Source organism: Microtus oregoni, unplaced genomic scaffold (assembly GCF_018167655.1).
Source record: "Microtus oregoni isolate MIOR12 unplaced genomic scaffold, Mior012 000013F_ref0000133, whole genome shotgun sequence".
NCBI lineage: Eukaryota > Metazoa > Chordata > Mammalia > Rodentia > Cricetidae > Microtus > Microtus oregoni.
In genome coordinates this window covers 45,894,911-45,917,974 of record NW_024543072.1, presented here as the reverse complement: position 1 = coordinate 45,917,974, position 23,064 = coordinate 45,894,911, and the positions used below count along the sequence as shown (strand labels likewise).

General features: G+C 42.2%; 2 protein-coding genes across 3 annotated transcripts in view; one reads left to right on the top strand and one right to left on the bottom strand.

The window, feature by feature from the left end:
• Nucleotides 1–11,359, bottom strand: part of Rgl1 (ral guanine nucleotide dissociation stimulator like 1) — a 277,227-nt gene extending 265,868 nt beyond the window's left edge. For both annotated transcript variants that reach the window (XM_041662621.1, XM_041662623.1), the window contains exon 1: nt 10,922–11,359. The gene's annotated coding sequence lies outside the window, so the exon portion shown is untranslated. The remainder of the gene's footprint in view (nt 1–10,921) is intronic.
• Nucleotides 11,360–11,634: 275 nt separating this feature from the next.
• Nucleotides 11,635–19,624, top strand: Arpc5 (actin related protein 2/3 complex subunit 5). The gene is made up of 4 exons (XM_041663094.1): nt 11,635–11,904; nt 13,814–13,886; nt 16,068–16,244; nt 18,277–19,624. The coding sequence occupies exons 1-4, from the start codon at nt 11,762–11,764 to the stop codon at nt 18,337–18,339; spliced, it is 456 nt and encodes a 151-aa protein (XP_041519028.1). The 5' UTR covers nt 11,635–11,761; the 3' UTR covers nt 18,340–19,624.
• Nucleotides 19,625–23,064: the final 3,440 nt, after the last annotated feature.

Sequence of the window (23,064 nt, the reverse complement as noted above, 5' to 3'; positions counted from 1 at the left end):
GTCTAACTGAGATGGGGATAAACTGATGTAATAAAAGTAAAACACCTGATTAGCTAGTGTAATAATTACTATAAGGATACTATTTTAACATAGTCCAAAATGTTGACATAAGCAACTTTGTCTCTTTCTGGAAGTAAAAGTAACAAAATAAATGCTTTTATATTATTATTCTATTATGTGTATGTATATGATTATTTTGCCTTAATGTATGTCTTACATCATGTAGTGTCCTTGGAGACCAGAAGAGGACATCAGATCCTAAGACTGGAGTTACAGGTGGTTGTAAGCTGCTATGTGAGTGCTGGGAAGTGAACCATCAGTGCTGTTAACTGCTGAGTCCTCTTCCCAGCCCCAAAATAAATGTTTTGAGGCAGAAAAGGAGTGTCTCTACTCTAGCCAACCCATATCATCCTTAAAAAAAGGATATGGACAAAATAACTTCCTGAACTGGTTTCAGCATAAAAATACTCTATAAAATTAGAGGGTACCCAATGTTGCCGACATCAAATGCTGTGTTGGGGTCAAACAGTGATTTTCCATTGATTGTTGATGTGGTCAGAAGATTTTTAGGCAGCCCATAATTTTCTAAAGTGATTCAAAATTGTTTTGTGTGAGTAAAAGCTCTTCTACAAATTGATTACATATTGCTACAAAAACTGATTTTTTTTAAACCTAGCCAGTTATTCAGTTTGATCTTTCTGACTCAGAGCTCTCCCTCCTAAGATTATAAAGCAAGGTGATGTGTGAGAGTCGCCACAGACGACCTCCATCATGTACCACAACAAACTCCACACCACTCTTGATGACTCCTAAGGTTATTTCCTTAGCTCATCAAGATAGCAATTTCCTAGCTTGGAGGGATGGCTCAGCCGTTAAAGGCTAGGCTCACAACCAAAAATATAAGATAGCAATTTCCTGTAGGGTGCTCTAAATCGATCAAGTTCTCTCTCTCTCTCTCTCTTTCTCTGTCTCCTTCTCCCTGGTGTGGGGTTCCCCTCTGTTTGATATGATTATGTTTTATTACCACTGGTTAATAAATAAGCTGCTTTGGCCTATGGCAGGGAAGAACGGAAGTAGGCAGGGGAGGGGGCGGTGTAGAGAACTAAACTGAATTCAGGAATAAAGAAGGTGGTGTCAGGGTGACACCATGTAGCTGCCAAAGGAGAAAGAAACCAAGACTTACCAATAGGCCACAACCTAGTGGTGATACATAGAGCAATAGAAATGGGTTAATTTAAGATGTAAGAGCTAGCTAGGAATATGCTTAAGCTATTGGCCAAAAAGTATTGCAATTAATATAGGTTTTGTGTGATTATCTGGGTCTGGGTGGCCCAGAAGTAAAAGCGCAGTCTCAATCTCCATCTCCCTCCCTCCTTCCCTTTCTCACCCTCCCTCTCTCCTTCCCTCTCACCCTTTCTCCCACCTTCTCTTTCTTCTCTTTCTCCTGTGATATATAACATAATATCCACTCAAAATGTAGGTAGCACAGCTGACTCTCCATCTCAATAAATTCACCAATCATTTATTCCACAACATCCCTTATCCACTCCGAACGGGTGCCTGCTGAGCCACCCACCCTCCATGGGATGGCTTTGGTTGTATGTTACTATTATCCCTCTTCTATTAAAGCTCCCCAATGCAAAATGTAAGTACATTCCTTTTCTTTTTTCTGACCTCTTCTTCGCCAATATATATTTGTACCTTCTCTTAAATTCTTCAAAACGTGCTTCTTTTAAGAACTTTTCTTTGATTAACCCTTTGAGCCACTTAAATAAAATCACTTGCTTATTAAAATCCACATTTGCTGCTCCATTTCTCCCATGGAAATATGTAAATACATACTATAGAAAAAGTGGATTCAAATGCAAATTTCTATTACATTTTTATGTATAGAGTTAAGACTGACTCTATAAAATGTCTATATAAAGTCATGCTACCCTAATAAGGTAATATGCTAATATTAACATTAAATCCCATAACATTGCATGAGGAGGAAAGAGGAGATAAGAAAGAAAAAAAATGTCTTAGGAATAGAAATTTAAATTGTGATTAAAATAAACATGAATAAATTTTTAAAAAATTATATATTTAGCCTGCAGATTTTGATCAAGGTAATTGAATATAATTTTACTATAAGTATACAGTGATTATTATTTAAAAATGTGTTGACATTTATCATTAAATTATGAAATCCTATGTTCACAAATTGGAATGTTATGTTTGAGGGAAAAAGACACCAACATAACAAATTTGGCATTTCTGATTATTATAAGAATAGCGCCAGGGGCTGAGAGTCTACTTCCATAGCATATGCCTAACACTACAAGACCCTGAATTTGATTCACTAGAACCTCTTCTGCCAAATTAAAAAGATAAAATCACTGCCATAAAACCAACCTTCGAAGTGGTGAAGCAGACCACAACATCCATCAGGTTACTGAGTGTCTGGAATCTAGGAACTTGAGTTTCAAATATGAATGTGGATTTCTATGGTGTATAACAAGAGGAAATGTTGACAGAACTAGAAGAGAAGTGCCCTTGACCATTACATTTTCTTACTAATTAGATAAACGTGCGTCTTGCGGTTTTTACTGCTGTGAAGAGACACCATAACCACAGCAACTCTTAGAAAAGGAAACATTGCACTGAAGTGCTTCACAGTTTCAGAGCTTTAGTTCAGTATCATCATGGCGGGAGCATGGCAGAGTGCAGGCAGATGCGGTGCTAGCTACATCTTGACCAGAAGGCAGAAGGAAGTCTATTCACACTGAGCATAGGAAACCTCATGGCCCACCTGACAGTGGCACGCTTCCTCCAACAATGCCATACCCACTCCACCAAAAAGCCACACCTCCTAACAGTACTGTTCCCTGAGATTATGGGGTCCAGTTATTTAAACAACCACAGCCTTATGAATGACAGGCCACAAGTCCAAACCAATATGATAAAGCCTCAGAGAAGAAAATGGATGCCCTTAGACACATGTGGGCTACAAAGTGAGACCTTTCAAAACAGAAAACTGGGGCTGGAGAGATGGCTCAGCAGTTAAGAGCATTGCCTGCTCTTCCAAAGGTCCTGAGTTCAATTCCCAGCAACCACATGGTGGCTCACAACCATCTGTAATAAGGTCTGGTGCCCTCTTCTGGCCTGCAGGAATACACGCAGACAGAATATTGTATACATAATAAATAAATAAATATTTTTAAAAAAAAAAACAGAAAACTAAGTGATCCTTTACCTATAAGAGCAGGAGTAAGCGCAGGGATGATCTTGAACTCCTGATCTCCCACCTCTACCTCCCAAGCACTGGGATTAAGATATGCACCACCACGCCCCAATTTATCAGGTATTCAGGGTTGAATCAGGGCCTTGTGCTTGCTAGGCAAGCATTCTCTGACTTTAAGAAAACATACAGCGAGGCAACCTTTCCAAAGAGTGGACTCCACACAGTGCCATGTCTCACTCACTCACCACACAGTGGGTTCCTGGACATGCATGGCTGGCCCTGAGATGGAGAGAGGGGGTTTAGATGGTCGGGCTCTCTTCAGAAAAAATGGCAATGGTGATTTTTTAAAATATCCCTACCAGTCAGGCATGGTGACTCAAGAGGCAGAGGCAGGTGGATCTTTGTGAGGTCAAGGTCAGCCTGGTCTACACAGAGAGTTCTAGCATAGCCAGGGCTACATAGACTCTGTCCCAGAAAAAAAAAAATACATCACTTCCACCAAATATTCCAAATAAATAAAATATAAGTCAACATATTAAATCAGTGACACATCTGAAAAAGGACATGGGTTGTGACCCAAGAAACCAGTAATGGTGAATGGAAAGACTCTACCTTCAGTCTGGTTCAGAGTCTGACCCTCAGCTCTGGAGGCCCAAATTACCTATGCAATCAATACACAAAGAATAGATTTAGGTTGGGGGTCAACAGACTTACAAAGCTCCCAAGAGAAAGACAGCTGATAAATTGATTTCCAGTGGGATTGACATCTGGATATACACACAATTAAATCACAGTCTTCCCTTGTCTATTTATTATAATCAGAAGCTTGCTGGATTTGAATGAGAATTCAAGCAGTTGATTGCATGAGTTAAATGTCTGTGCTATCTGATTCTGCACTCATATGAAAAAAGGCATCTGTCCTTTGGGATGAAATTATAAGGTATGTGGAAGAGCAGCTGTCTTCTGAGTATTTTGGGTAGATAAGGCCTGTGAGAGACAACACAAAGTCTGTAGCCAACTCCTGTGTGTCAAGCATATTGATTTTCTATTGACATTTGTTGATGATGATGTTATTTGAGACAAGTTCTCACTCTGTGACCCAGGCTGTCCTAGTAGTGACTGTGTAGCCCAGGCTGGCATCCAGCTCAAGGCAATCTTCCTGCATCAGCCTCCTGAACGTGATATTACAGGTATGAGGTACCACACCCAGTTTTTTTAATATTCAATAAGTTTTATCAAGTTACAGCCTAACCCTACTGACCTCATCTGAGAGTAAATCTTATTTCTTTACATTTCTGCTACATACCTTGACTTCAAGTGGGTGCATATGAGCCTCAGCCTTTAACAAGTGAGCTATCTTCCTAGACCTCTGCTATGCATCTTTTTTGACTCAGTACATACAGTATAGAGTGTAATCCTATTCATCTCATTTCCAAGGCTCTAAGGACAGTCACATAGTAACTCACAGTAATTAATACTATTACTATCGAACATTTACTGAGAATTGTATGTCAGGTATTTTAAGCACTTACATATTAACTCATTCTGTTGCGGGAGGTCCTTCCGCTCCTCCAGCCTATAGCCACTGAGATACCAGCCCACTGGGGCGTGGTCTCTCTCCCTTTAAAAAAGCGGCCACTTCCCTCTCCTCTCTCTCTTCACCTCTCTCTCTTCACTTCCTGCTCCTCAGGCGACTAGACTCCCTTCCTGGTTGCGCAGAGGGCTGTTGTCTGGGACGGTGATCTGTAAGTTTTTTCCCCTTTAAATAAATACCACGCTATTAATCATAATTCCAAACTGGTGTGGCATTGTTTGTGACTGATGCCTTCATCATTCCATCCCTCCAATAATCCTATGAAGCACATGTTATTATGATACCTGCAAAGGCGGTACCACAGAGAACTTGTGATAGACTGGGCAGTAAGTCAGACCCTGATGACTGAGCTGAGAGTCAGGTCCATGTTCTGTTCTTCAGCACTGGGAAACCCAGCGACCATCAGCACCTCCTTGTGACTTCTCAGTCATTCTGCTCAAACTATACTGCCAAGAGGCATCTTCAAGACCCAGGAAGCCAAGAGCCCTGCACAGTCTAGGATGGGGAATCTCAGGTGGTTCTAGACAGCAGACCTTAGGCTTCTGACCCACCCCACTGCCCTTCAGCCATACCACACACCAAACATAGACCTCAGAATTGTCTGATTTATGCTCTACCAAATAGGACATCCAAGGAAATGGAATGTGAACTCATTTTACTTAAAATTTGTTTTAAGAAACCTGTTTTCTAAAAATGAAAGCGCAAACAGAACTACCATGTAGATGCACTTCATGTACACCTCTAAGAACTTAAAGACTTGAAGCATTTATGAACCCATGTTTACAGTAACATATTACCCCAAAGCTATAAGAAAATAAACCAAGAGTCCCTTGACACATGAGTAAGTAAACAAAATGTGGTATTTGTTATGTAAAAGGGAACCTTGGGGCTAGAGAGATTGCCCAGTTATTAAGAGCACTGGTTGTTCATACAGAGGACCCAAGTTCAATTCCCAGCACCCACGTGGCAGCTCAACCATCTGTAACTCCAACTCCTGGGAAATGAATATTTGTCAGGTGCTGGAGGCAGAAGAAAGTGGAGTGTTACAGTTGAATGGGTCTAGAGGTTCAGCTCTGTAAATGATGAATGGTGGTTAAGATATGACAATGTGAATGCCTGATACCAAATACCTGTGCATTCCAAAAGAGCTATGATGGCAAACTTTGAGTGTGTGCGCGAGGGAGTTGTGCCTGTATGTAGGTGTGTTGGTGTATATGTGTGCTTGTGTGTGCAGGCGCACATGAAGAACCACTGCATGCACATGTGCATAATGCAGATGCAAGCCAGAGGTCAGTCTCAGGTGTCATTCCCCAATCTCTCTCCACGTACATACATAGTGCAGATGGAGGCCAGAGGTCAGTCTCAGGTGTCATTCCCCAATCTCTAGCCACGTACATTATTTTCAATGTTTAAGTTCTACTTGTTAGAAGATTTTAATTTTGTGTAGATGTGTGTGGTACATGTATGAGTGCTGATGGCATGAGAGGTCAGAGGTGTCAGATCTCCTGGAGCTAGAGTTACAAGTGGTTCTGAGCTACCCCACTTAGAACCAAAGTTAGGTCCTCTATGAAAGAGATAAGCACTCTTCTGAGCCATCTCTCTAGCCCTGCCTCCACTGTGAGATGAAGTGAATAGAGCCTCTGACTAGCTTGTGCTCACAGATTTGGCTACACTGGCTGATTCACAAGCCCCAGCAATCTGCCTGTCTCATCTCCCTAGCCCAGGGGACTTACAAGCACACTCTATTATGCCCAGATCTTTACATGGGTTCTGGGTATTGAACTCACCCCTCTTGCTTGCAAGGCAAGCCCTTTACTGACTGAGCTATCTCCCTAGCCTGGAATTTATTTTCTATAATAAAGATGCGTTGCTAGTACTTTTGATAAATTAAAAGAGAAAAGGATTGATTTTTTAATACTTTGTTTACTAGTAAATAGTAAGAATGTTGGGGGACAAAGGCCTTTTTGCCAATAGATCACTAGCGATACTGTGGACATAAAATACCTGTTTTCTGGCACAGAAAGCTGGGAGTGAATATTGTTAATGACCTAATGCCTTTTTGCTCTCTCTGGTAGCAGATCCCACCCACCTTTTGCTATAAATGAAATCATCACCCAAATGTCCCAGAATGTTTTATTTTGGTTTGGTTTGGTTTGGATTTTTGAGTCAGGGTTTCTCTGTAGCTTGGGAGCCTGTTCTGGAACTCGCTCTGTAAACCAGATTGGTCTCAAACTCACAGAGCTGCACCTGTCTCTGCCTCCTAAGTGGTGCTGGGATTAAAGGTGTGTGACACCACCACCTGGCACCCCCCCCCCAAATGTTTACCCCAGACTCTCCCTCTCTAGCTCCCACTCAACAGAACCCACCCTTTGGGTGGGTATCAAAAGTAGTATACAGCCTGCTGACCTCCATGCCATCTCAGTCAGACACTACACTAGATCATCTTTATATACATGGTAGCAGACTATGCACACATGCAACTAAAGTGTGCACAGATTCTAGAAGAGGAGTCAAATACCCTGGAGCTGGTGGGGTGTGAGACGCCTGATGTGAGAGCTGGGAACCAAACTTGGATCCTCTGCAAAAATAATGCATACTCTTAACTGCTCAACCATCTCTCCAACCCCAATAAAGTACTGTAAAATCCATATATCATCATAAATACTTAATATCTCATTCACTACAATGATTAAAAAGCAAGATTTGTCCTTTTGAAACTAGGTTACTTCTCTGGAAGTTAAGGGTCTTTCTGGGGAAATGGTTCCGTTGATGAAGTGCTTGCTGCCCGAGCATGAGGATCTGGATTTAGATCCCCAGTACCCGCATAGAAGCTAGGGGTAGAAGCATGTGCCTATAATCCCAGCTCCAGGGAGGCAGAGACAAAAGAATCCCTGTGATTTACTAGCTAGACAGTCTTGCAGAATTGGTGAGCTCCAGGCTCGTAAAAGACCCTGTCTCAAAAATAAATAAAACAAGTGAAGAGGAATAGAGGAAGACACCCAACATTGACCTCTGACCTCCCACACGTACACACATACGCAAGCATCCCTATACTCATGAATACACACACACCTGAGTACAGATTGGTAATTAGTTAAAATCTTTTATGTACTAATATATAAAGGTTCCACAATTAAATCACTAAACTTTCTGCTGAACTTCACTGTATAATCATAAAAACATGTAAAACTAGAACTAATCACTAAGAAAACACTTAGAATTTTGAGGGATATGGTTTCCTCACAATACAAGCTGATTTGTGTATTAGTAAGAGCATTAAACTACAGCATAGCTTATGGAAAACATGCTAAAAACTTTATACTGTAGTGGTTATGTTGATAACAACAGTATTAACCTATTATTACCAGAACTGAAATTCATTTATTTTATATTGTAATACAAGCTTGACATATTCGATTAACAAGTTTACTTTGGATTTTGAGGTACTAGGGATTACACCCAAAGCATCATATATACCAATATAATAGATGTAAGTGCCCTACCACTGAGCTATAGCTTCCTTTAAATGTTCATTTTTCACTTCAAATAATAAAAAACAATAGTGTTGTGCTCCAGGGCTCCATGAATTGTTTTTTTTTAAAAAAAAAAAAAAAGTTAGTGGCAAGAGTTTGTGAGAAAAAAGCCCAGAGAAGGTAGAGTACTTGGTTTAAGATATCTAAAAATGACCTCCTAAGACAACTTTGGGTCCTTGGCCTTTTCTTCTTAACATACATGAGGATGGAAGATACACGCACACATACAAACACCTACACAAGCCACAGTGCACACGTGCATGTGGGTCCCAGTGATTGAACTCAGCTTGTCACAGCAAAGGTAGTAGCAGATGCACTAGCTCACTGGCCCTGATCCTTGACTCTTTGCAACATCGCAGAAATAAAAAGCTAGAAACGCAGCAGTAAACCTCAGGAGATTAAGATTCAGTCTCGTTGAATGTTGAGGACAACCTAGTTGTTTCTATAATAAATACATCTTAAGCCAAGCAAATCCTTTATATGAGAGGAAAGCAATCATTTGAAAAACCCAAAGAGAAAAAAATTACCTAAGATGATTAAGTTTCATAGGCTACAGTAAAAATCTAGACTTTATAAGAAAGTAAAATACTGTGCCTTTTCCAATTAAGATAAATTAAATACAAGTTTCTTCAAAGACAAATATTTCCTTTATATCTTGTAAAGAGTCAAATATTGACCAATGAGAGGTAGAAAGTAAACTAAAATACTCAACTTTTAAGTGTTTTTTGTAATTAATTTGTGAGATCGTTAATAGACTAGTTAGCAGTATTGACTACCAAATCCTAGGCACTTTGTTCATTATGAAACACAACTTTAAAAAAAAACAGAAAACAAAACAAACAATTTTAAAGAGAAACACTGTCGGATTTAACACAATCCACACACAGACCAAAATTCAGCCATCAAGATAATTACGTCCTTGAACAACTGATGTTTTTATTCCTTCTGTTCCATTAGGTTGGTTTCTACCCCAGGATTCTGCCCCAGTTCTAAAATAAGAGAACAAAAAATTATCCAAATAAGACAAAAGGAAAAATAAGACTTGAGATGAGGGCTGTGTTAACTTTTAAATCTGTGTTTCCATTCGCACACAACGATGCATCCAATGTTTAATTTTCTCTTCAAAGAAAATCTCGATTTAGAAGAACAAAAAGTACAGAGAGATTTAACATCTAAAAGAGCATGCTGTGTAGCTTTTAAGCAAGTTACACAATTGAAACAGAAAAAAATATTTAAACAAATCTTTATTCTAAGTTACATAATTCCATCATCATAATAATGATCTTATACTTTAGCAAATGTTTTAAAAATAAGTATTTCTGGCAGGTAGAAATTTTTCCTTTGCTGTCATAAGACATGAGAGTTTTTACGAGCTCACAATGAGAATGTTAATCAAGGAAATGTCACTTCTATCAACCAAATGATATAGAGGGGGATGCCATATCACTTCTCAACAAGGAAAAGGGATGGGTTTCACTTACAGTGCCCCAGTTCTCTCTACATGAGCACATACACATATATGTACATGTGTGTATGCCTACATTCAACAAATGTTTGATCCTGAGAGCTCTTGACTGATTCCCTATTGTCACTGTGACTCTCAAATTGTATTGACTTTTATATTTTATTAATTCATCAAGCATGTACTGACTACCTTCTGAATAATTATTGTTCATAGGAAAAAAGGTACACAAGAAAAATTAGACTCTACCCTTCAGAATCTTGGGATCCCTTTCACCGGTGAGATAAAACACGACATATTATCATCAGGTAATTTATGAAGCTAGATCTACAAAACCAATGATTCGTTGCACATATATGCAGAATTTTGGAGTCCTTTTGAAGCATTTCTGCATATTGAATCCTGGGGACATTCTTGTGAAGTGTACATTAGCCCCATTTTAAACAATAAGAAATCCAAGGGTTCCAAATTTTAAGCAACGTGCCTCAATCACGCAGATTGTGAGGCAGAAAGTCGAGACTTCAGCCACTGTCTTCTAATCCCAAACCCACTGCTCCTTTCAATACAGCACAGCAAATGAGGGATGGGTAGAACTCAACAGGACCGTATAATAATGATTTTATACTTCAGCCAATGACTTTAAAATAAGTATTCTTTCATAAGTATATGAAACCAGGTAGACCTGCTTCCAAGCAGGGCACAGACAAACGCCCGAGTTAATTTTATTCTGTAAATACTTGTACTACAGTAGAATACACAAAGCACAGCTATTATTCCTTAATCTTAGTGCCTCTGCCTCCTCAGTAAAAGCTCTGATCTCTCAAACGGGGATACAGAATAAAATAAATTGACGGGCTCCCAAGAATCTTAAACCACAAATATCAACCTTGAAAGTCCAGTTCCTATTAATCCTTGTGCATGTTGTTTTCCCTCAGCACTGAAGAGCCTAACTCGCCCACCCTCTTCTGGCCTTCTTGCTCCAAATAACTACTTATTTTAAGATGTGATGACTGATTCTACAAAATGCTACAAGTTTGCCCCAATTTCGCCACCCGTCCCCAGCTCCGGCCCAAGCATCTTTCCCTCCCTCCGGATGGAGAGAATACCTAGTTCAGATTCTGCAGGTCCGGCCGCGATGCTGTCCCACAGCACTGACAGGTGAGAAGTGACCTCTCGACTCTGTCCTTGGAGACCTCCCGCCGACAGCACAGCGGGATCCCAAACCCGAGAAGGGCTCTCAACTCGGGAACGCAGTCTCTGGCGACGCTCGGTCCAAAGAGAGGGCTCCGGTCACTAGTTCTGAGCTGGGCGCCCAGCCTGGCATCACTTCGCCTCATACTCCTGCTGACTGCAGGGGGACTAGATCCTGCAGCCAGTCCATCCCACCGCACGCCCGAGTCCAGTCACCCAGACCTCACACCGGACCCCAACAACGAACCTCTGGCACCGACAGCGGCGACGGCGGCAGCAGGCCAGGCCACGCGCCCCAGGTGCCCATCGCCTCCAACCCTAGACCCCCCCTCCCCCGCAAGGCTGGACCGCAGAAAAGCGTTTCTATGGGAACCTCTCGGGTATCACGTGAGGCTCCCCGACGGCCAATCGCGTCTCCGTGCCGCCTCATCCAGCTTTCTAGCCGCCCACCGCCCCCGCCTCCTTCGCCGGCCCCGCCCCTTTCCTGCAGCGGGTCCGCGCGTGCGCGGTGCGTCCGGCGCGCTCCCGGGCGGACGCGCACTCCCCGGGGAACACGGGGGCGGGGCGGGGGCTAAAGTGGCGCTGGCGGCTGAGAAGGAAGCGGCGCCCGGCTAGCGCGCAGGCCCAGAAGCGAGCGAGCGGCGGCTGCCGGCTACGCCCCAGAGCGGAAGAGGGAAGTGAGTAGCGCCGGGCTGGGCTCGCGAAAGGCGAAGAGGCACCGCGAAGGGGAGGCCAGCGTCTCGTCGCGATCCGGGATGTCGAAGAACACGGTGTCGTCGGCCCGCTTCCGGAAGGTGGACGTGGACGAATATGATGAGAACAAGTTCGTGGACGAGGAGGACGGCGGCGATGGCCAAGCCGGGCCCGACGAGGGCGAGGTGGACTCATGCCTGCGACAATATCCTTGCTCTCGCGGCGCTCAGGGGCCGTGGGGACGCGTGCCACGCGGCGGGCTGCGCCTGGCTCTGGATGGGGATGGAGGGCAGGAGCTCCCGGGGCCAGCAGGCCGCCTGCACCCCGCGGCCGCGCTCGCGAATTTGCGGGCGCCCTGATTCCTCAGGTGCGCCGCCCCAGCGGCCGCGCCCTCGCCGGGGACCGGCCGGCGCCCTAGTGGGCACCTGAGCTCCAGAAATTCCTGCCTGGTGGGGACACGGGCGTCCCGCTTTTCTGTCGTTGGTGTGGTTTTGCTGAGCGGTGAGATGGTTAATTCCTAGCCGGGAGGGATGGAGGCCCTCCGTGCATTCAGCTCATGGGCCTCAGCAGCAGCAGCACTGTTAGAGAAGAGGATTGGGGGAGGTTGTACATAATTCATTAATAGGGCGAAGGGGGTTTCCGTCTTCAGAATTCCCAGTTAAAGCTTGGAGCCTTCTACCTGCTAAGAAAAAGCCAGTAGAGAAAGGATAGGGATGCGTGTGGAGAATCCCTGGAAATATTGAGGATGAACCCCAATGACTAAAACAGAGGATGAGTCAGTTCTAGAAATCAAAATCGTTTTTCTGAAATTGTTTCCACTCTAGTTAAAATATGGCTGTCAGTTCCTGATTCTTTGGTTTGCATATCTGAATATTCATGAGCCTGAAATTCATTTGCATCGATCTCTTAGAAAAATAGAAATGTTGCAAAGACCCAAATTGTAGCCTTAGAAAAATTGCATCCATTAAGTCCGTTCATACCGCTTTCCTCATCAGTTTTCTACTAGACATAATGAAGAACTAAATAAGTGAACAAGTATTTAGTGATAACTGCAGCATTGAGCATACGTACGCCGTATACGTTTAACTTTCCTTGCCACAACTTTCACATCAGTTGCTCCTAATTTGATTATTTAAATACTTGGGCAAAAATGGGGGGCGGGGGAAAAAAATGTTCTTTAGGAAACCATGCATCCTTCACAGTAGTTTATCACCGACTGTCGATAATTTTCTATAGACATGGTGAGCGTTATTCTTTGTTTAAAAAAAACCTTTATGGTGGATAGATGATATTTTATTAAACTAGTGATGTGTTTTAGGTAATTTCTGGTGACTCCAACTTCCGTGTCCATTATCAGTTGAATCTACCTTTCCATCAATCCTTCTTAAAATATGAAGATACTGTTTCTCATTATAACTAGGAGAGACAGCCCTGGTTGGGGAGTACAGACGGAGGAACAAGTGATTCTGTGGTTTTCCTTTTAGGGAAATAACTGTCTGTTCTGACAGTCTGATTGGCCTTCCGTTTCCCATGCTTGCTAACTCATTAGTGCTTTGAGACTGAATTAGGTATGGATGGTCCAGCCCGGTTCACATAACCTGTAGGGAGAAAAGTAAGCTGCCACCTACAGGTCGTGTGGTTCATTACAGCTTCCCTAGCCCTGCTCATCAATATTAAGCTATTGCCTGTTCCGCTCTGATTGCCAGGGTCATCAGCCAGCATTTCAGTTGATATCCAGTGTGCTTTTAGTATAAAGTTTAGGGTTCCTTTCTGGTAAGACTCACACACAAACAAGATGGTGTGCTTCGTTGGTGGGCTGCTCCAATGGGTGACCTGTCATTCTGATGGCATGTCTTAAGGTTCCAGACAGTTGTGGGTATTTCACTACGAAGTGTACTCTGTTTGCTAGGACCAAGGTTAGAATAATTTTTTTTCTTTTAAAAAAAAATTCCTATAGTCTCTTAATTGATTTTAGCTTCTGATTGACATAGTAGAAATAAACAAATGTAATCTACAATAGTAAACATAAGGGCCACAGTAATTTTTGTTACTATTCAGAAAGTCAAGTCTTAAGAACCCGTCCCCTTTGCTGTTACCCCCTTAACTGTCATTACAGGAAACATGACAGCCGCGCTGCAGGCAGCTCTGAAAAACCCCCCTATCAACACGAAGAGTCAGGCCGTGAAGGTGAGTTGTAGCCACAGCCTCAGTCTCTGCGCTGCCCCACTGTTCTCGAAATCCTTGACACGAGACTTTACAACTGACCTTTTCGTTTTGGTTTTGTTGGGGGTTTTTTGTTTTTGAGATTGGGTCTAGGTATATAACCTGGCTGGCCTGGAACTCAGAGATGTCCTGCCTCCACTAGGATTAAAGGCATATGCCATCACAGCCAGTTTCCAAAGAGGAAACTCTTGATAAGTAAAAACACCCTATGAAAAATAGCACTGAAATATAGAGTTAAACTAATGCTGTGTGGAACAGAGTCCACTTAAAGGAGGGAGACATCGGTTCTGTTCATTATGTTAGTACTAAATATAGAAGACAAAGGCGTGAGAGCATAAAAAGATGATCACCATGCTGTCAAGTGGGTCAGTTATCACCTGCTATACTTAAGAGCTTCTACAAGAGTTTGTATTCTTTATAAAAAAAAAAAGAGAGAGAGAGAGAGAAAATCATACAGTTAACTGTATAGCAATATGTACAAATTTCTTTCCTTAGCAATAAGATTATTTCTAAAGCATTTTAACTGCAATATACTGTTGTGCGACATTTTATATACCCTCAATTCCTTTTATTGTATATTAGATTGTCTAGTTTGTCCTGCTAAAATGAATAATAAGATAAATCTGTTCTGTCAGTAAAATTCCCAAAGACAAACGCTAGGTCAAAACCACAGTTTTAAGACTTTTGCTACACAAAGGTTGCCCAGTCCCTTAAAAGAACTTTGCGGCTTGCACCCTGCATCTGTCCTCTGCTGATTCCTAAAGAACTACTTCGTTGTTTATTGTTTGAAGTGCAGGCTTACCAAAGCCCTGTGGTCCATAGGCCTACATCCCAGGACCTCAAGAATTTTAATGGAATAGTAGTATAGATAAACATAGGAATTATCAAGGCAACAAAGCTTTGTATGGGGGAAATTTTTCTTTGCTTTTTAAAAGTTGTTAGAAACATCATTAAAATTTTCGTTATATCCCTTAATGTGTTTTTGTTGTTGCTTTGTTTTGTTTTTTTTTTTAATGACAGCTTGTGGGTGTGAAGTTATAGCTCTAGACCTCAATAGGGAAATTGCAATCTTTAAACGAAGATAACATTGGTGGTAGAAATTTTCTGTAAAGTCCTGCCCATTGGAATGCTGGAGATCCCACTGTGTGCTGAACAGAAGGAGAAATGAATTGTTGAAAGGGATTGATTGTGTGTTCCCTCTGCTTAGGCGATGCTTCTGGAACAGGCTTTTCCAGAGGGAAAGTTTAGAGATGAACACAGAAGGACCCAATGTCTGTAGCTAGGAAATTTCAAAAGAGTTTTTTAATGGTTTCAAACAGGAGCTTTTAAGAAAATGCCACTTTTGTATTCTGTAGACAGAATTGTATAAATCAGTTTACTTCTTTGTTTAAGAGTTTTTTAGACCAAGAAGTAAAATTTAAATGTTATAATAAATTGTTAAATTTTCCCATCAGTCTGTTAGTAAATTCCATTTCTACCTTTAGATCTATTAAGACTGTGTTCCAGAGCCTGTTAATCCCAGCACTGCGGAGACAGAGGCAGACAAATCTCTGAGTTCAAGGCCAGCCTGGTCTATATAATGAGTTCCAGGACAGTCAAAGCTATACAGTAAGACCTGTCTCAAAAACAACAAGTAGAATGGGTTCCCTTATTACCACCTCTACTATCATAGCACCCAGAACCTGTGTCCTTGGAATTGTCCCAATGGCTTCTGTTTCACTCCTGCTGCTGCCGTCATTGCTGTTCTCAGGAGAGATGTCGAAATAGTCTTCAAATGAGAATCAGATTGTGTCTCTGCTCTTAAAACTCACTGTCTTATTTCCTAGTGAAAGCCAGTGCCACTGCAGTGTGGCCTGCAGGCTCTCACGTGATCTGTCCTCTCACAGAGCGTTCCTTCCCTTCCTCCGCTGCTTCTCCCACCTCAGCTCTGTCACCTCAGGTTGTGTGAACATTCTGAGCACTCTGAAACCCACGCTGCAGCACCTGTTCTTTCGTGTGTCTAAACACTGGCCATATTTCCAAGGAGTTTTCTTTCACATCTGCCATATTGTCCTTCAGTCCTTCAGATTTCACTCCAACGTGGTATTTCTAAAATTTTGTTCCTAGCATACATGTCTGAATATTTTGTTATGTATTTACCCTTAGGACCGGGCAGGCAGCATTGTCTTGAAAGTGCTCATCTCTTTTAAAGCTAATGATATTGAAAAGGCCGTTCAGTCTCTGGACAAGAATGGTGTGGACCTGCTAATGAAATATATTTATAAAGGCTTTGAGAGCCCATCTGACAATAGCAGTGCTATGTTGCTACAGTGGCATGAAAAGGTAAGTGACAAACCGCAGGTCCTTATAACTCGTTCCTTTTAGAGTACCACCTAAAAAACAAATTAAATGCATGAAAATGAAAAGTTCACGTTTGCTTTCCAGCCTTGGTCTTAAGAGATCCTGATTTGCACTGCATATTTGTTTGCATGTTTAGTACATACGTGATTATGTACCTGTATGGATTCCAAGAAAATCTTCAAAAGAAAATCGTGGAAATCAAAAATTGATTTATACTGATCAAACAATAGAAATAACCAAAAATGAAAGGGTTGATGTGTGGTACATACAATGAGTGGAATGTTACTCATCCATGAAAAAGAATGGAGTTTTTAATACATGCTACAATGTAGATGAACCCAGAAGATGTTCTACTAAGTGAAACCAGACAAATATTTGGCATTTCTGCTTAATATGGAATAATCTGAGATAGACAGGCTCAAAGGAATAGACAGTCACTAGACCATGGAGAAAAGAGCGTTTGCCTAACATTCCCAACATTTGATCCCCAGCAATGTGTTTTTGTTTTGTTTTCAAAAATTGTTACCAACCGTGAATGGTAGCGCATGCCTTTAACGCTGCACTCTGGAGAGAGGCATTGCAGGCCAACCTGGTTTATATATTGAATTATGCGCTATATTGAGAGAGAGAAGAAAAGGAATTATTGTTAGTTCTATGTAAGAAGTTAGTAGACAGGTGAACCAAGTGACTTAGTGGGTAAAATCTCCTGCCACCAAGACTGTCAACCTGAGTTCACTCCCTGGGACCCACACAGTGGACAGAAGGAACTGACGACCTCCACACACACATTATACCTGCACACATGCACACAAAGCAAGTGTAATTTTAGGTAATCTTTCCTTCCTAGCTCTTATAGTGATAAAATATAAACAATAGCATTTTAAGGGGAAAAAAAAGCCAGATAAATGACTATGTAGTCTCTGAACAGTCTTAGAATTCTCAGAACTCGAGGAGGATCCTCTCCTGATGTGTTTGGAGCAGGGTTCCTCCTGTTTCTTCTGCTGTGCTATGTGCTTCAAGGTCAGCTGGCCCAGGGGCTTCTGGCCACATCTCCCCATAGAAATGCTGGGATTCCTGGGGCTATGACTTTTTTGTAGAGATTCTGGAGATCAAACTGTCTGATAGTAGACCAAAGGATGTTTCATATCCTCGCAATACACAATGGTAGTCAAAATATTTTTTCAGTATAAGTGAACCAGAATTCCTAATTGCTAATATTTAATCACGACTCTCAGTATTCAGATTAAAAGGTTCAAAGCTAGAGATCATCAGCTCTTAAGTCATGGGAAAAAACTTACAGATCACTGTCCCAGGCAACAGCCCTCTACGCAACCAGGAAAGGAGTCTAGTCGCTGAGGGAGCAGGAAGTGAAGAGAGAGAGGAGAGGGAAGTGGCCGCTTTTTTAAAGGGAGAGAAACCACGCCCCAATGGGCTGGTAACTCAGCGGTGATAGGCTGGAGGAGTGGGAGGACCTCCCGCAACACCTCCCCCTTTTGTTTAAATAAGAGAGTTCTAAACCTACTATGAAATTATATACAATAAGTACAAATATCCTATTCTAACTAGCTTAGGTCTTGTATAATAAATAACTTGGATCTTCTTACCTTAGGGGGAAATCTGCAAACTAAGAGGAAGTTGGGATGACTTGTCCCCAGGGAAGGCTCTTCCTAACCTAACCATGATAAGGATGGGAGACGGAGAGTTCCTGGATTTATCTTTGAACACCTGTTTTAGTCAGGAGCGATGTGCTGCAGACATCTTCAAGCATAGATACAGTGCGCTAGAATAGTGATAATGTATATTTGGAAGTAAGTTCACAAGGGCAAGAACGCTAGGTCCTTGTTTTTTATTATGCCCTAGTCCTAATAAGACTGCTATTAGTCTCATGCTGAGCACTGCCTGGGGCATAGCAGATGCTCAGGGAGTGCTTACAAATTAATGCTTTCAGTATCTTGCCTAATTTCCTAACCTGAGACTTGGCCCTTTATGACCCTTTCTGTGTGGTTGGTTTTAGGCACTTGCTGCTGGAGGAGTAGGGTCCATCGTTCGTGTTTTGACTGCAAGAAAAACTGTGTAATCCTCCAGCTGGAACTGGACGGCGTTCACAGCAGTGGGAGTTGCTGGTACAAAGACCAAAACAACCAAATGGCACCGCTGCCCTGTGGGTAGCATCTGTTTCTCTCAGCTTTGCCTTCTTGCTTCCTTTTTCATATCTATAAAGAAGAAAATTACATATCAGTTTCCTTAATGAAATTGAAATAATGTTGAGAAAATTTTGTTTTAATGGGGTTGTTTGATCCTTTCATAATCATGTCAATAATATGTATACCATTCTGTAATTTATATTCAAGTTTGATTGTGCAATTTTTAATTCTTTTGGCTGGTTTAAGGGTTTTACTTTGTTTTTAACCAATACTGAGAGATATGATCAAATTTGAGGCCAGTTTCCTAACTCATGCTAGTCAGGAAGTGATCTTTATTTTTAAAAATGAGAGACTGGCAGCTATTAACATTGCAAAACTGGACCACACTTCCCTTATTTAAGCAAAATGTGTTTCCAGAGCAAGTAGTGGGTGAGCCCCACTACCAGTTTCCAGCTTTATTTCTGCTTGCCTCCAGGTGATGCTGTGAGTGTAAGCGTGCTACTTCCTGTTAGCATCTGATTATCATGGCCTCTCAGTCTCTTTGTGGTGACCCAGGGTCCAGAGCAAGCAGTCTTGCTCTATAGAAATGTATTTGCAAAATATAAGCACCTCTTTGGCACAAGCATCACATTTTCCTTCTGATAATAAGGCTGTCTGGGGAAACCACCCCAAGTCAGAGAAAGGACATCAAAACTGATGTAATTCAAACTCTTATCAGCCTCTGGATGAAACCCTACTTTCTTCAGAAACAAGGTAGCTGCCTTAGACATTTCCACAGGTATTCACTGTCATTTCATATGTCCAGTGATGTCATCAGTGTTCTTCAGGTAATGGGGAGCTCAGAAAATTTGGTTCTGATCCAAACAAATACATAGTCTGTGTTTCAGCTCAGTGTTTTTTAAGAAAGAAAAATGCCACACAGGAAAAAAAAAAAGTGTTTACTTTGTTGGACAAACCAAATTGGTTCTCAAAAATGACCGGTGCTTGTAAAAAGTTACTATTATGAAGCAGTTCCAAGAGCAATCATGCGTGCACATGTTCAAGAGGGAATCAGCCTGGCTAGTCTTTACACAAGACGCCAGTTCCAGAGTCACTGACTGAGGTGAGAACCAGTGCAGAAATTCTGTAAACTGCTGTTTTTGATACCTGCTTTTTTGTTTTGTTCTGTTTTGTAAAATTGTGATAAACTTCAGAAAATAAAATGTCAGTGTTGAATAATTTCTTTTTCTTAATTGAATACTTGTAAGTCTCCAGTTAGTTAAGGAGAAGGGTGTCCGGTGCCGCTGCTGTCTGTATGGTTGGATGTATAAAGCCACTTGATAGGAACAGGTGGGGAAGAGCCACTAGTGATGTTCAAGCCCTGCTGAGGCCTTTATGTGACTGAAACCCTCTGGGTTCCAGCAGGACACCTCAAAGACCTAGAGACCCAGATTCTTGCAGCTGCGAAAGTCACTCCCAGCTTCTAAGCTCCCCTTGTAGGCCTCAGGACTGTTTCTCCTCTCAGCAGCTCTGCTTATCAGCCTCACCTGGCTAAATTCCTGCTTTACTCTGGCTAAGCAGTGCGTGGTGTGAGTCTTCAAGCAGGTGTAGCACAACCACGTTAGAAACAAGAGTGAGCATTTGCATACTGTTTAAGGGCCATAAATCCTGGGTGGGGCAAATGTCATGTTTTATAGTCACGGGAGTGGAGATGGTAAAACCTGTCAGCCTGTCAGCTCTAAGGGGAGACAATAGATATGGACAAGCAGTGCAGTGTAGGAATTGGAGACACTGGGCTCAACAAGTGTGTCTAGGTCATAGTAACTGGTACAGCGCCCCTGGTGGACAGGAGAGTAGATAAACAACAATGTGTCTAGGTCATAGTAACTGGCACAGCGCCCCTGGTGGACAGGAGAGTAGATAAACAACAATGTGTCTAGGTCATAGTAACTGGCACAGCGTCCCTGGTGGACAGGAAAGTAGATAAACAACAATGTGTCTAGGTCTTAGTAACTGGCACAGCGCCCCTGGTGGACAGGAAAGTAGATAAATACTTTTGCACACAAGTGGTTCTTCGTTGCCCATGTTGGAGCCAGTGTATGTGGAGGCCAGATGTGAGTGTCAGGTGTCTTCTTCATTCACTTGTCTGCCTTATTTTTTGAGTCACTAAACCTGGAGCTTACCAGTGCTTGCTGACTAGCCAGCGAATCCTTGGGGGTCTCCTGTGCCACTGCCTCAGTGCTGAGATGAGCCACCACGGTATCTGCCATGGGTGCCAGCCGTCTGAACTTGTCACAGGAGCCCTTTACCTCAGCCGTCTTCCAGCTCCACAGAAGCAGATCTCGGCCTGTTTTTCTTCTTGAATCTCAAGGGTTAGGTGTGATTTGGTTTGACCCTGTCTTGTTTTGAGAATGGATCTTGATTTTTATTCCAGACTGGCCTCAAACTCAGCAATCCTGCATCAGCCTCTACCTGGCGTTACAGGTGTGTCCTAACCAGACTTGGTTTTGCTTTTTTTTTTTTTTTTCAAAAGGGGAAAACAAGCAAGCAGTGGGAAGGCTCAACACTAGAGACCAGACCGAGGCAGGCAGATTATGAAGCTGCCTGAGCTAGCTAGCGAGAACCTGTTTTAGAAGATCAAGGGCTCACTGGATAGTCCAGTGCTGGAAGGTGGCACATGTCTTACCTCAATCCCCCACACACCGAAAAGGGAGACACCTAGCAAAAACACATGGTGGTTAGTTCTTAGGAAACGGTGATAAGTGAGCATGCTGATGACGTCAGGAAATACATTCGTGCATAGGTGAAAACTGATGACATCAGGAAATACATTGGTGCACAGGTGAAAACTGCTGATGACGTCAGGAAGCGCATCAGCGCATGGGTGAAAACTGATGATGTCAGGAAATGCATCGGTGCACAGGTGCAAGCAATACAAATCAGTCACATCATTGGGACACAGCAGACAATTGCGGTGTGGGTCTTGTTTCTTTCTCCTGAAAAGTCAGTCTTGGGCACTTGAGAATCCATGTCCTGCATTTAGTACATGACTGAACGCAGCTGATGTTGGATGAACAGCAAAAGTCGAGTGGGCCAAAGGCCAGAGAATCAAATCAATCCAAACTAAGTTTACAAGGATGGGAAGGACAGAGGGTCCATGTGACATCAACAGAAGAATGGAAATGTTTAAAGGGGTTAGTTCATTCTTGTAGTTTTAACATTTCAACAAAGTAAAATTCTAGACTGGGAAAGCTACTAAAACATTATACTTTCATAAGGAACTCTCCTGGAGGATTCAAGACAGTAAGGAAATTACAGAAGGTGGCTTCTAGTTTGGTTTTAGCCTAATAAATATTCGGTCATTTAATCTTGGGCCTTTTATAACAGTAAAAAAGAATGGGAAAATTAAATTTTGTAAGAAAAGTATCTTAAATTATCAATAAAGAGCTGTTCATAAAAAATGAGTGTCGTGCCGGGCGGTGGTGGCGCACGCCTTTAATCCCAGCACTCGGGAGGCAGAGGCAGGCAGATCTCTGTGAGTTCGAGACCAGCCTGGTCTACAGAGCTAGTTCCAGGACAGGCTCCAAAGCCACAGAGAAACCCTGTCTCGAAAAACCAAAAAAAAAAAAAAAAAAAAAGAGTGTCGCTGCGCTACATAGGAGACTCTATAGCTAGGTTACCCACCTCTGCTTACTGCACACTTACAAGGCCTGGAGTCTGGATCCAAGTGCTCAGGAACAAGTCAGAAGCCCACAGAACACCTATAACGCCAACTCCAGAGAGCCAGTGAGCCGCACGCACGCACACATATAAGCAAATGAATAAACAAATGTTGGGAAGTGGCTTTTACTCTTTATTCTTCATGTGTTTGAATGGTCAATTCTGACTCCTAGTATTGACTTTGTGTCTTGTTACTGAGACAGTAGTGGTTCAGCATAACGCCCAAGTCATCCAGAGTTAACACTGGTTTTATATAAATATAATGCCATGTATAAAATACAGCAGGACACTGAAGACATCCCTGGCTTGTGGTAGTGTGACTTTTCATTTTCAAGGCCAGAATCTCAGTTACAGGAGGATGAAAAAGAAAGGCCTGCCCTGTCCTGAGAACCTGCCTCCAGACCTGAAGCTCAGAAAATACAGTCTGCTAACACAGGGCCGTGTTACTCCACCTGCATTGCTGCAGTTGTCAAACTTTCCAGTCTACATGGGGAAGAAAGCTGTTTCCAGGAGAGGTGAGGACTGGGGTTTTCTATAGAATCCCCAAGCCTGAAGGAAGGTTTGGAAAGGTTCGACAATGAGAGCCTGATCAACACCAAGAGCTCAGCAGTTTTCTCTAAGTATGACTTTAATGTCCCTAGGAAAAAGAGTAATCCATGTAGATTAAATAAATAAATAGATAAATAAATAAACAATGAAAGAAATTGTAGTTTCTGTAGAGCAGAAACTCAGCCATTTTCCTAGTGGCGTTACAGTTACAGGCATCCACTGCTAACCCACTGGATAGTTGCCCTTGTTCTGTTTGTTCAGATGCTGTATTTTAACTAATGAACTCTAATTTCAATTTTGTTATAATTCCATTTAGCAAGAGCCAGGGCAGCAATCTCTTGTCATTATCCAAACCCAAGATATTATTGGTCATAACTATAATTTGGTATGTTTACACTTCTTACAGGAAA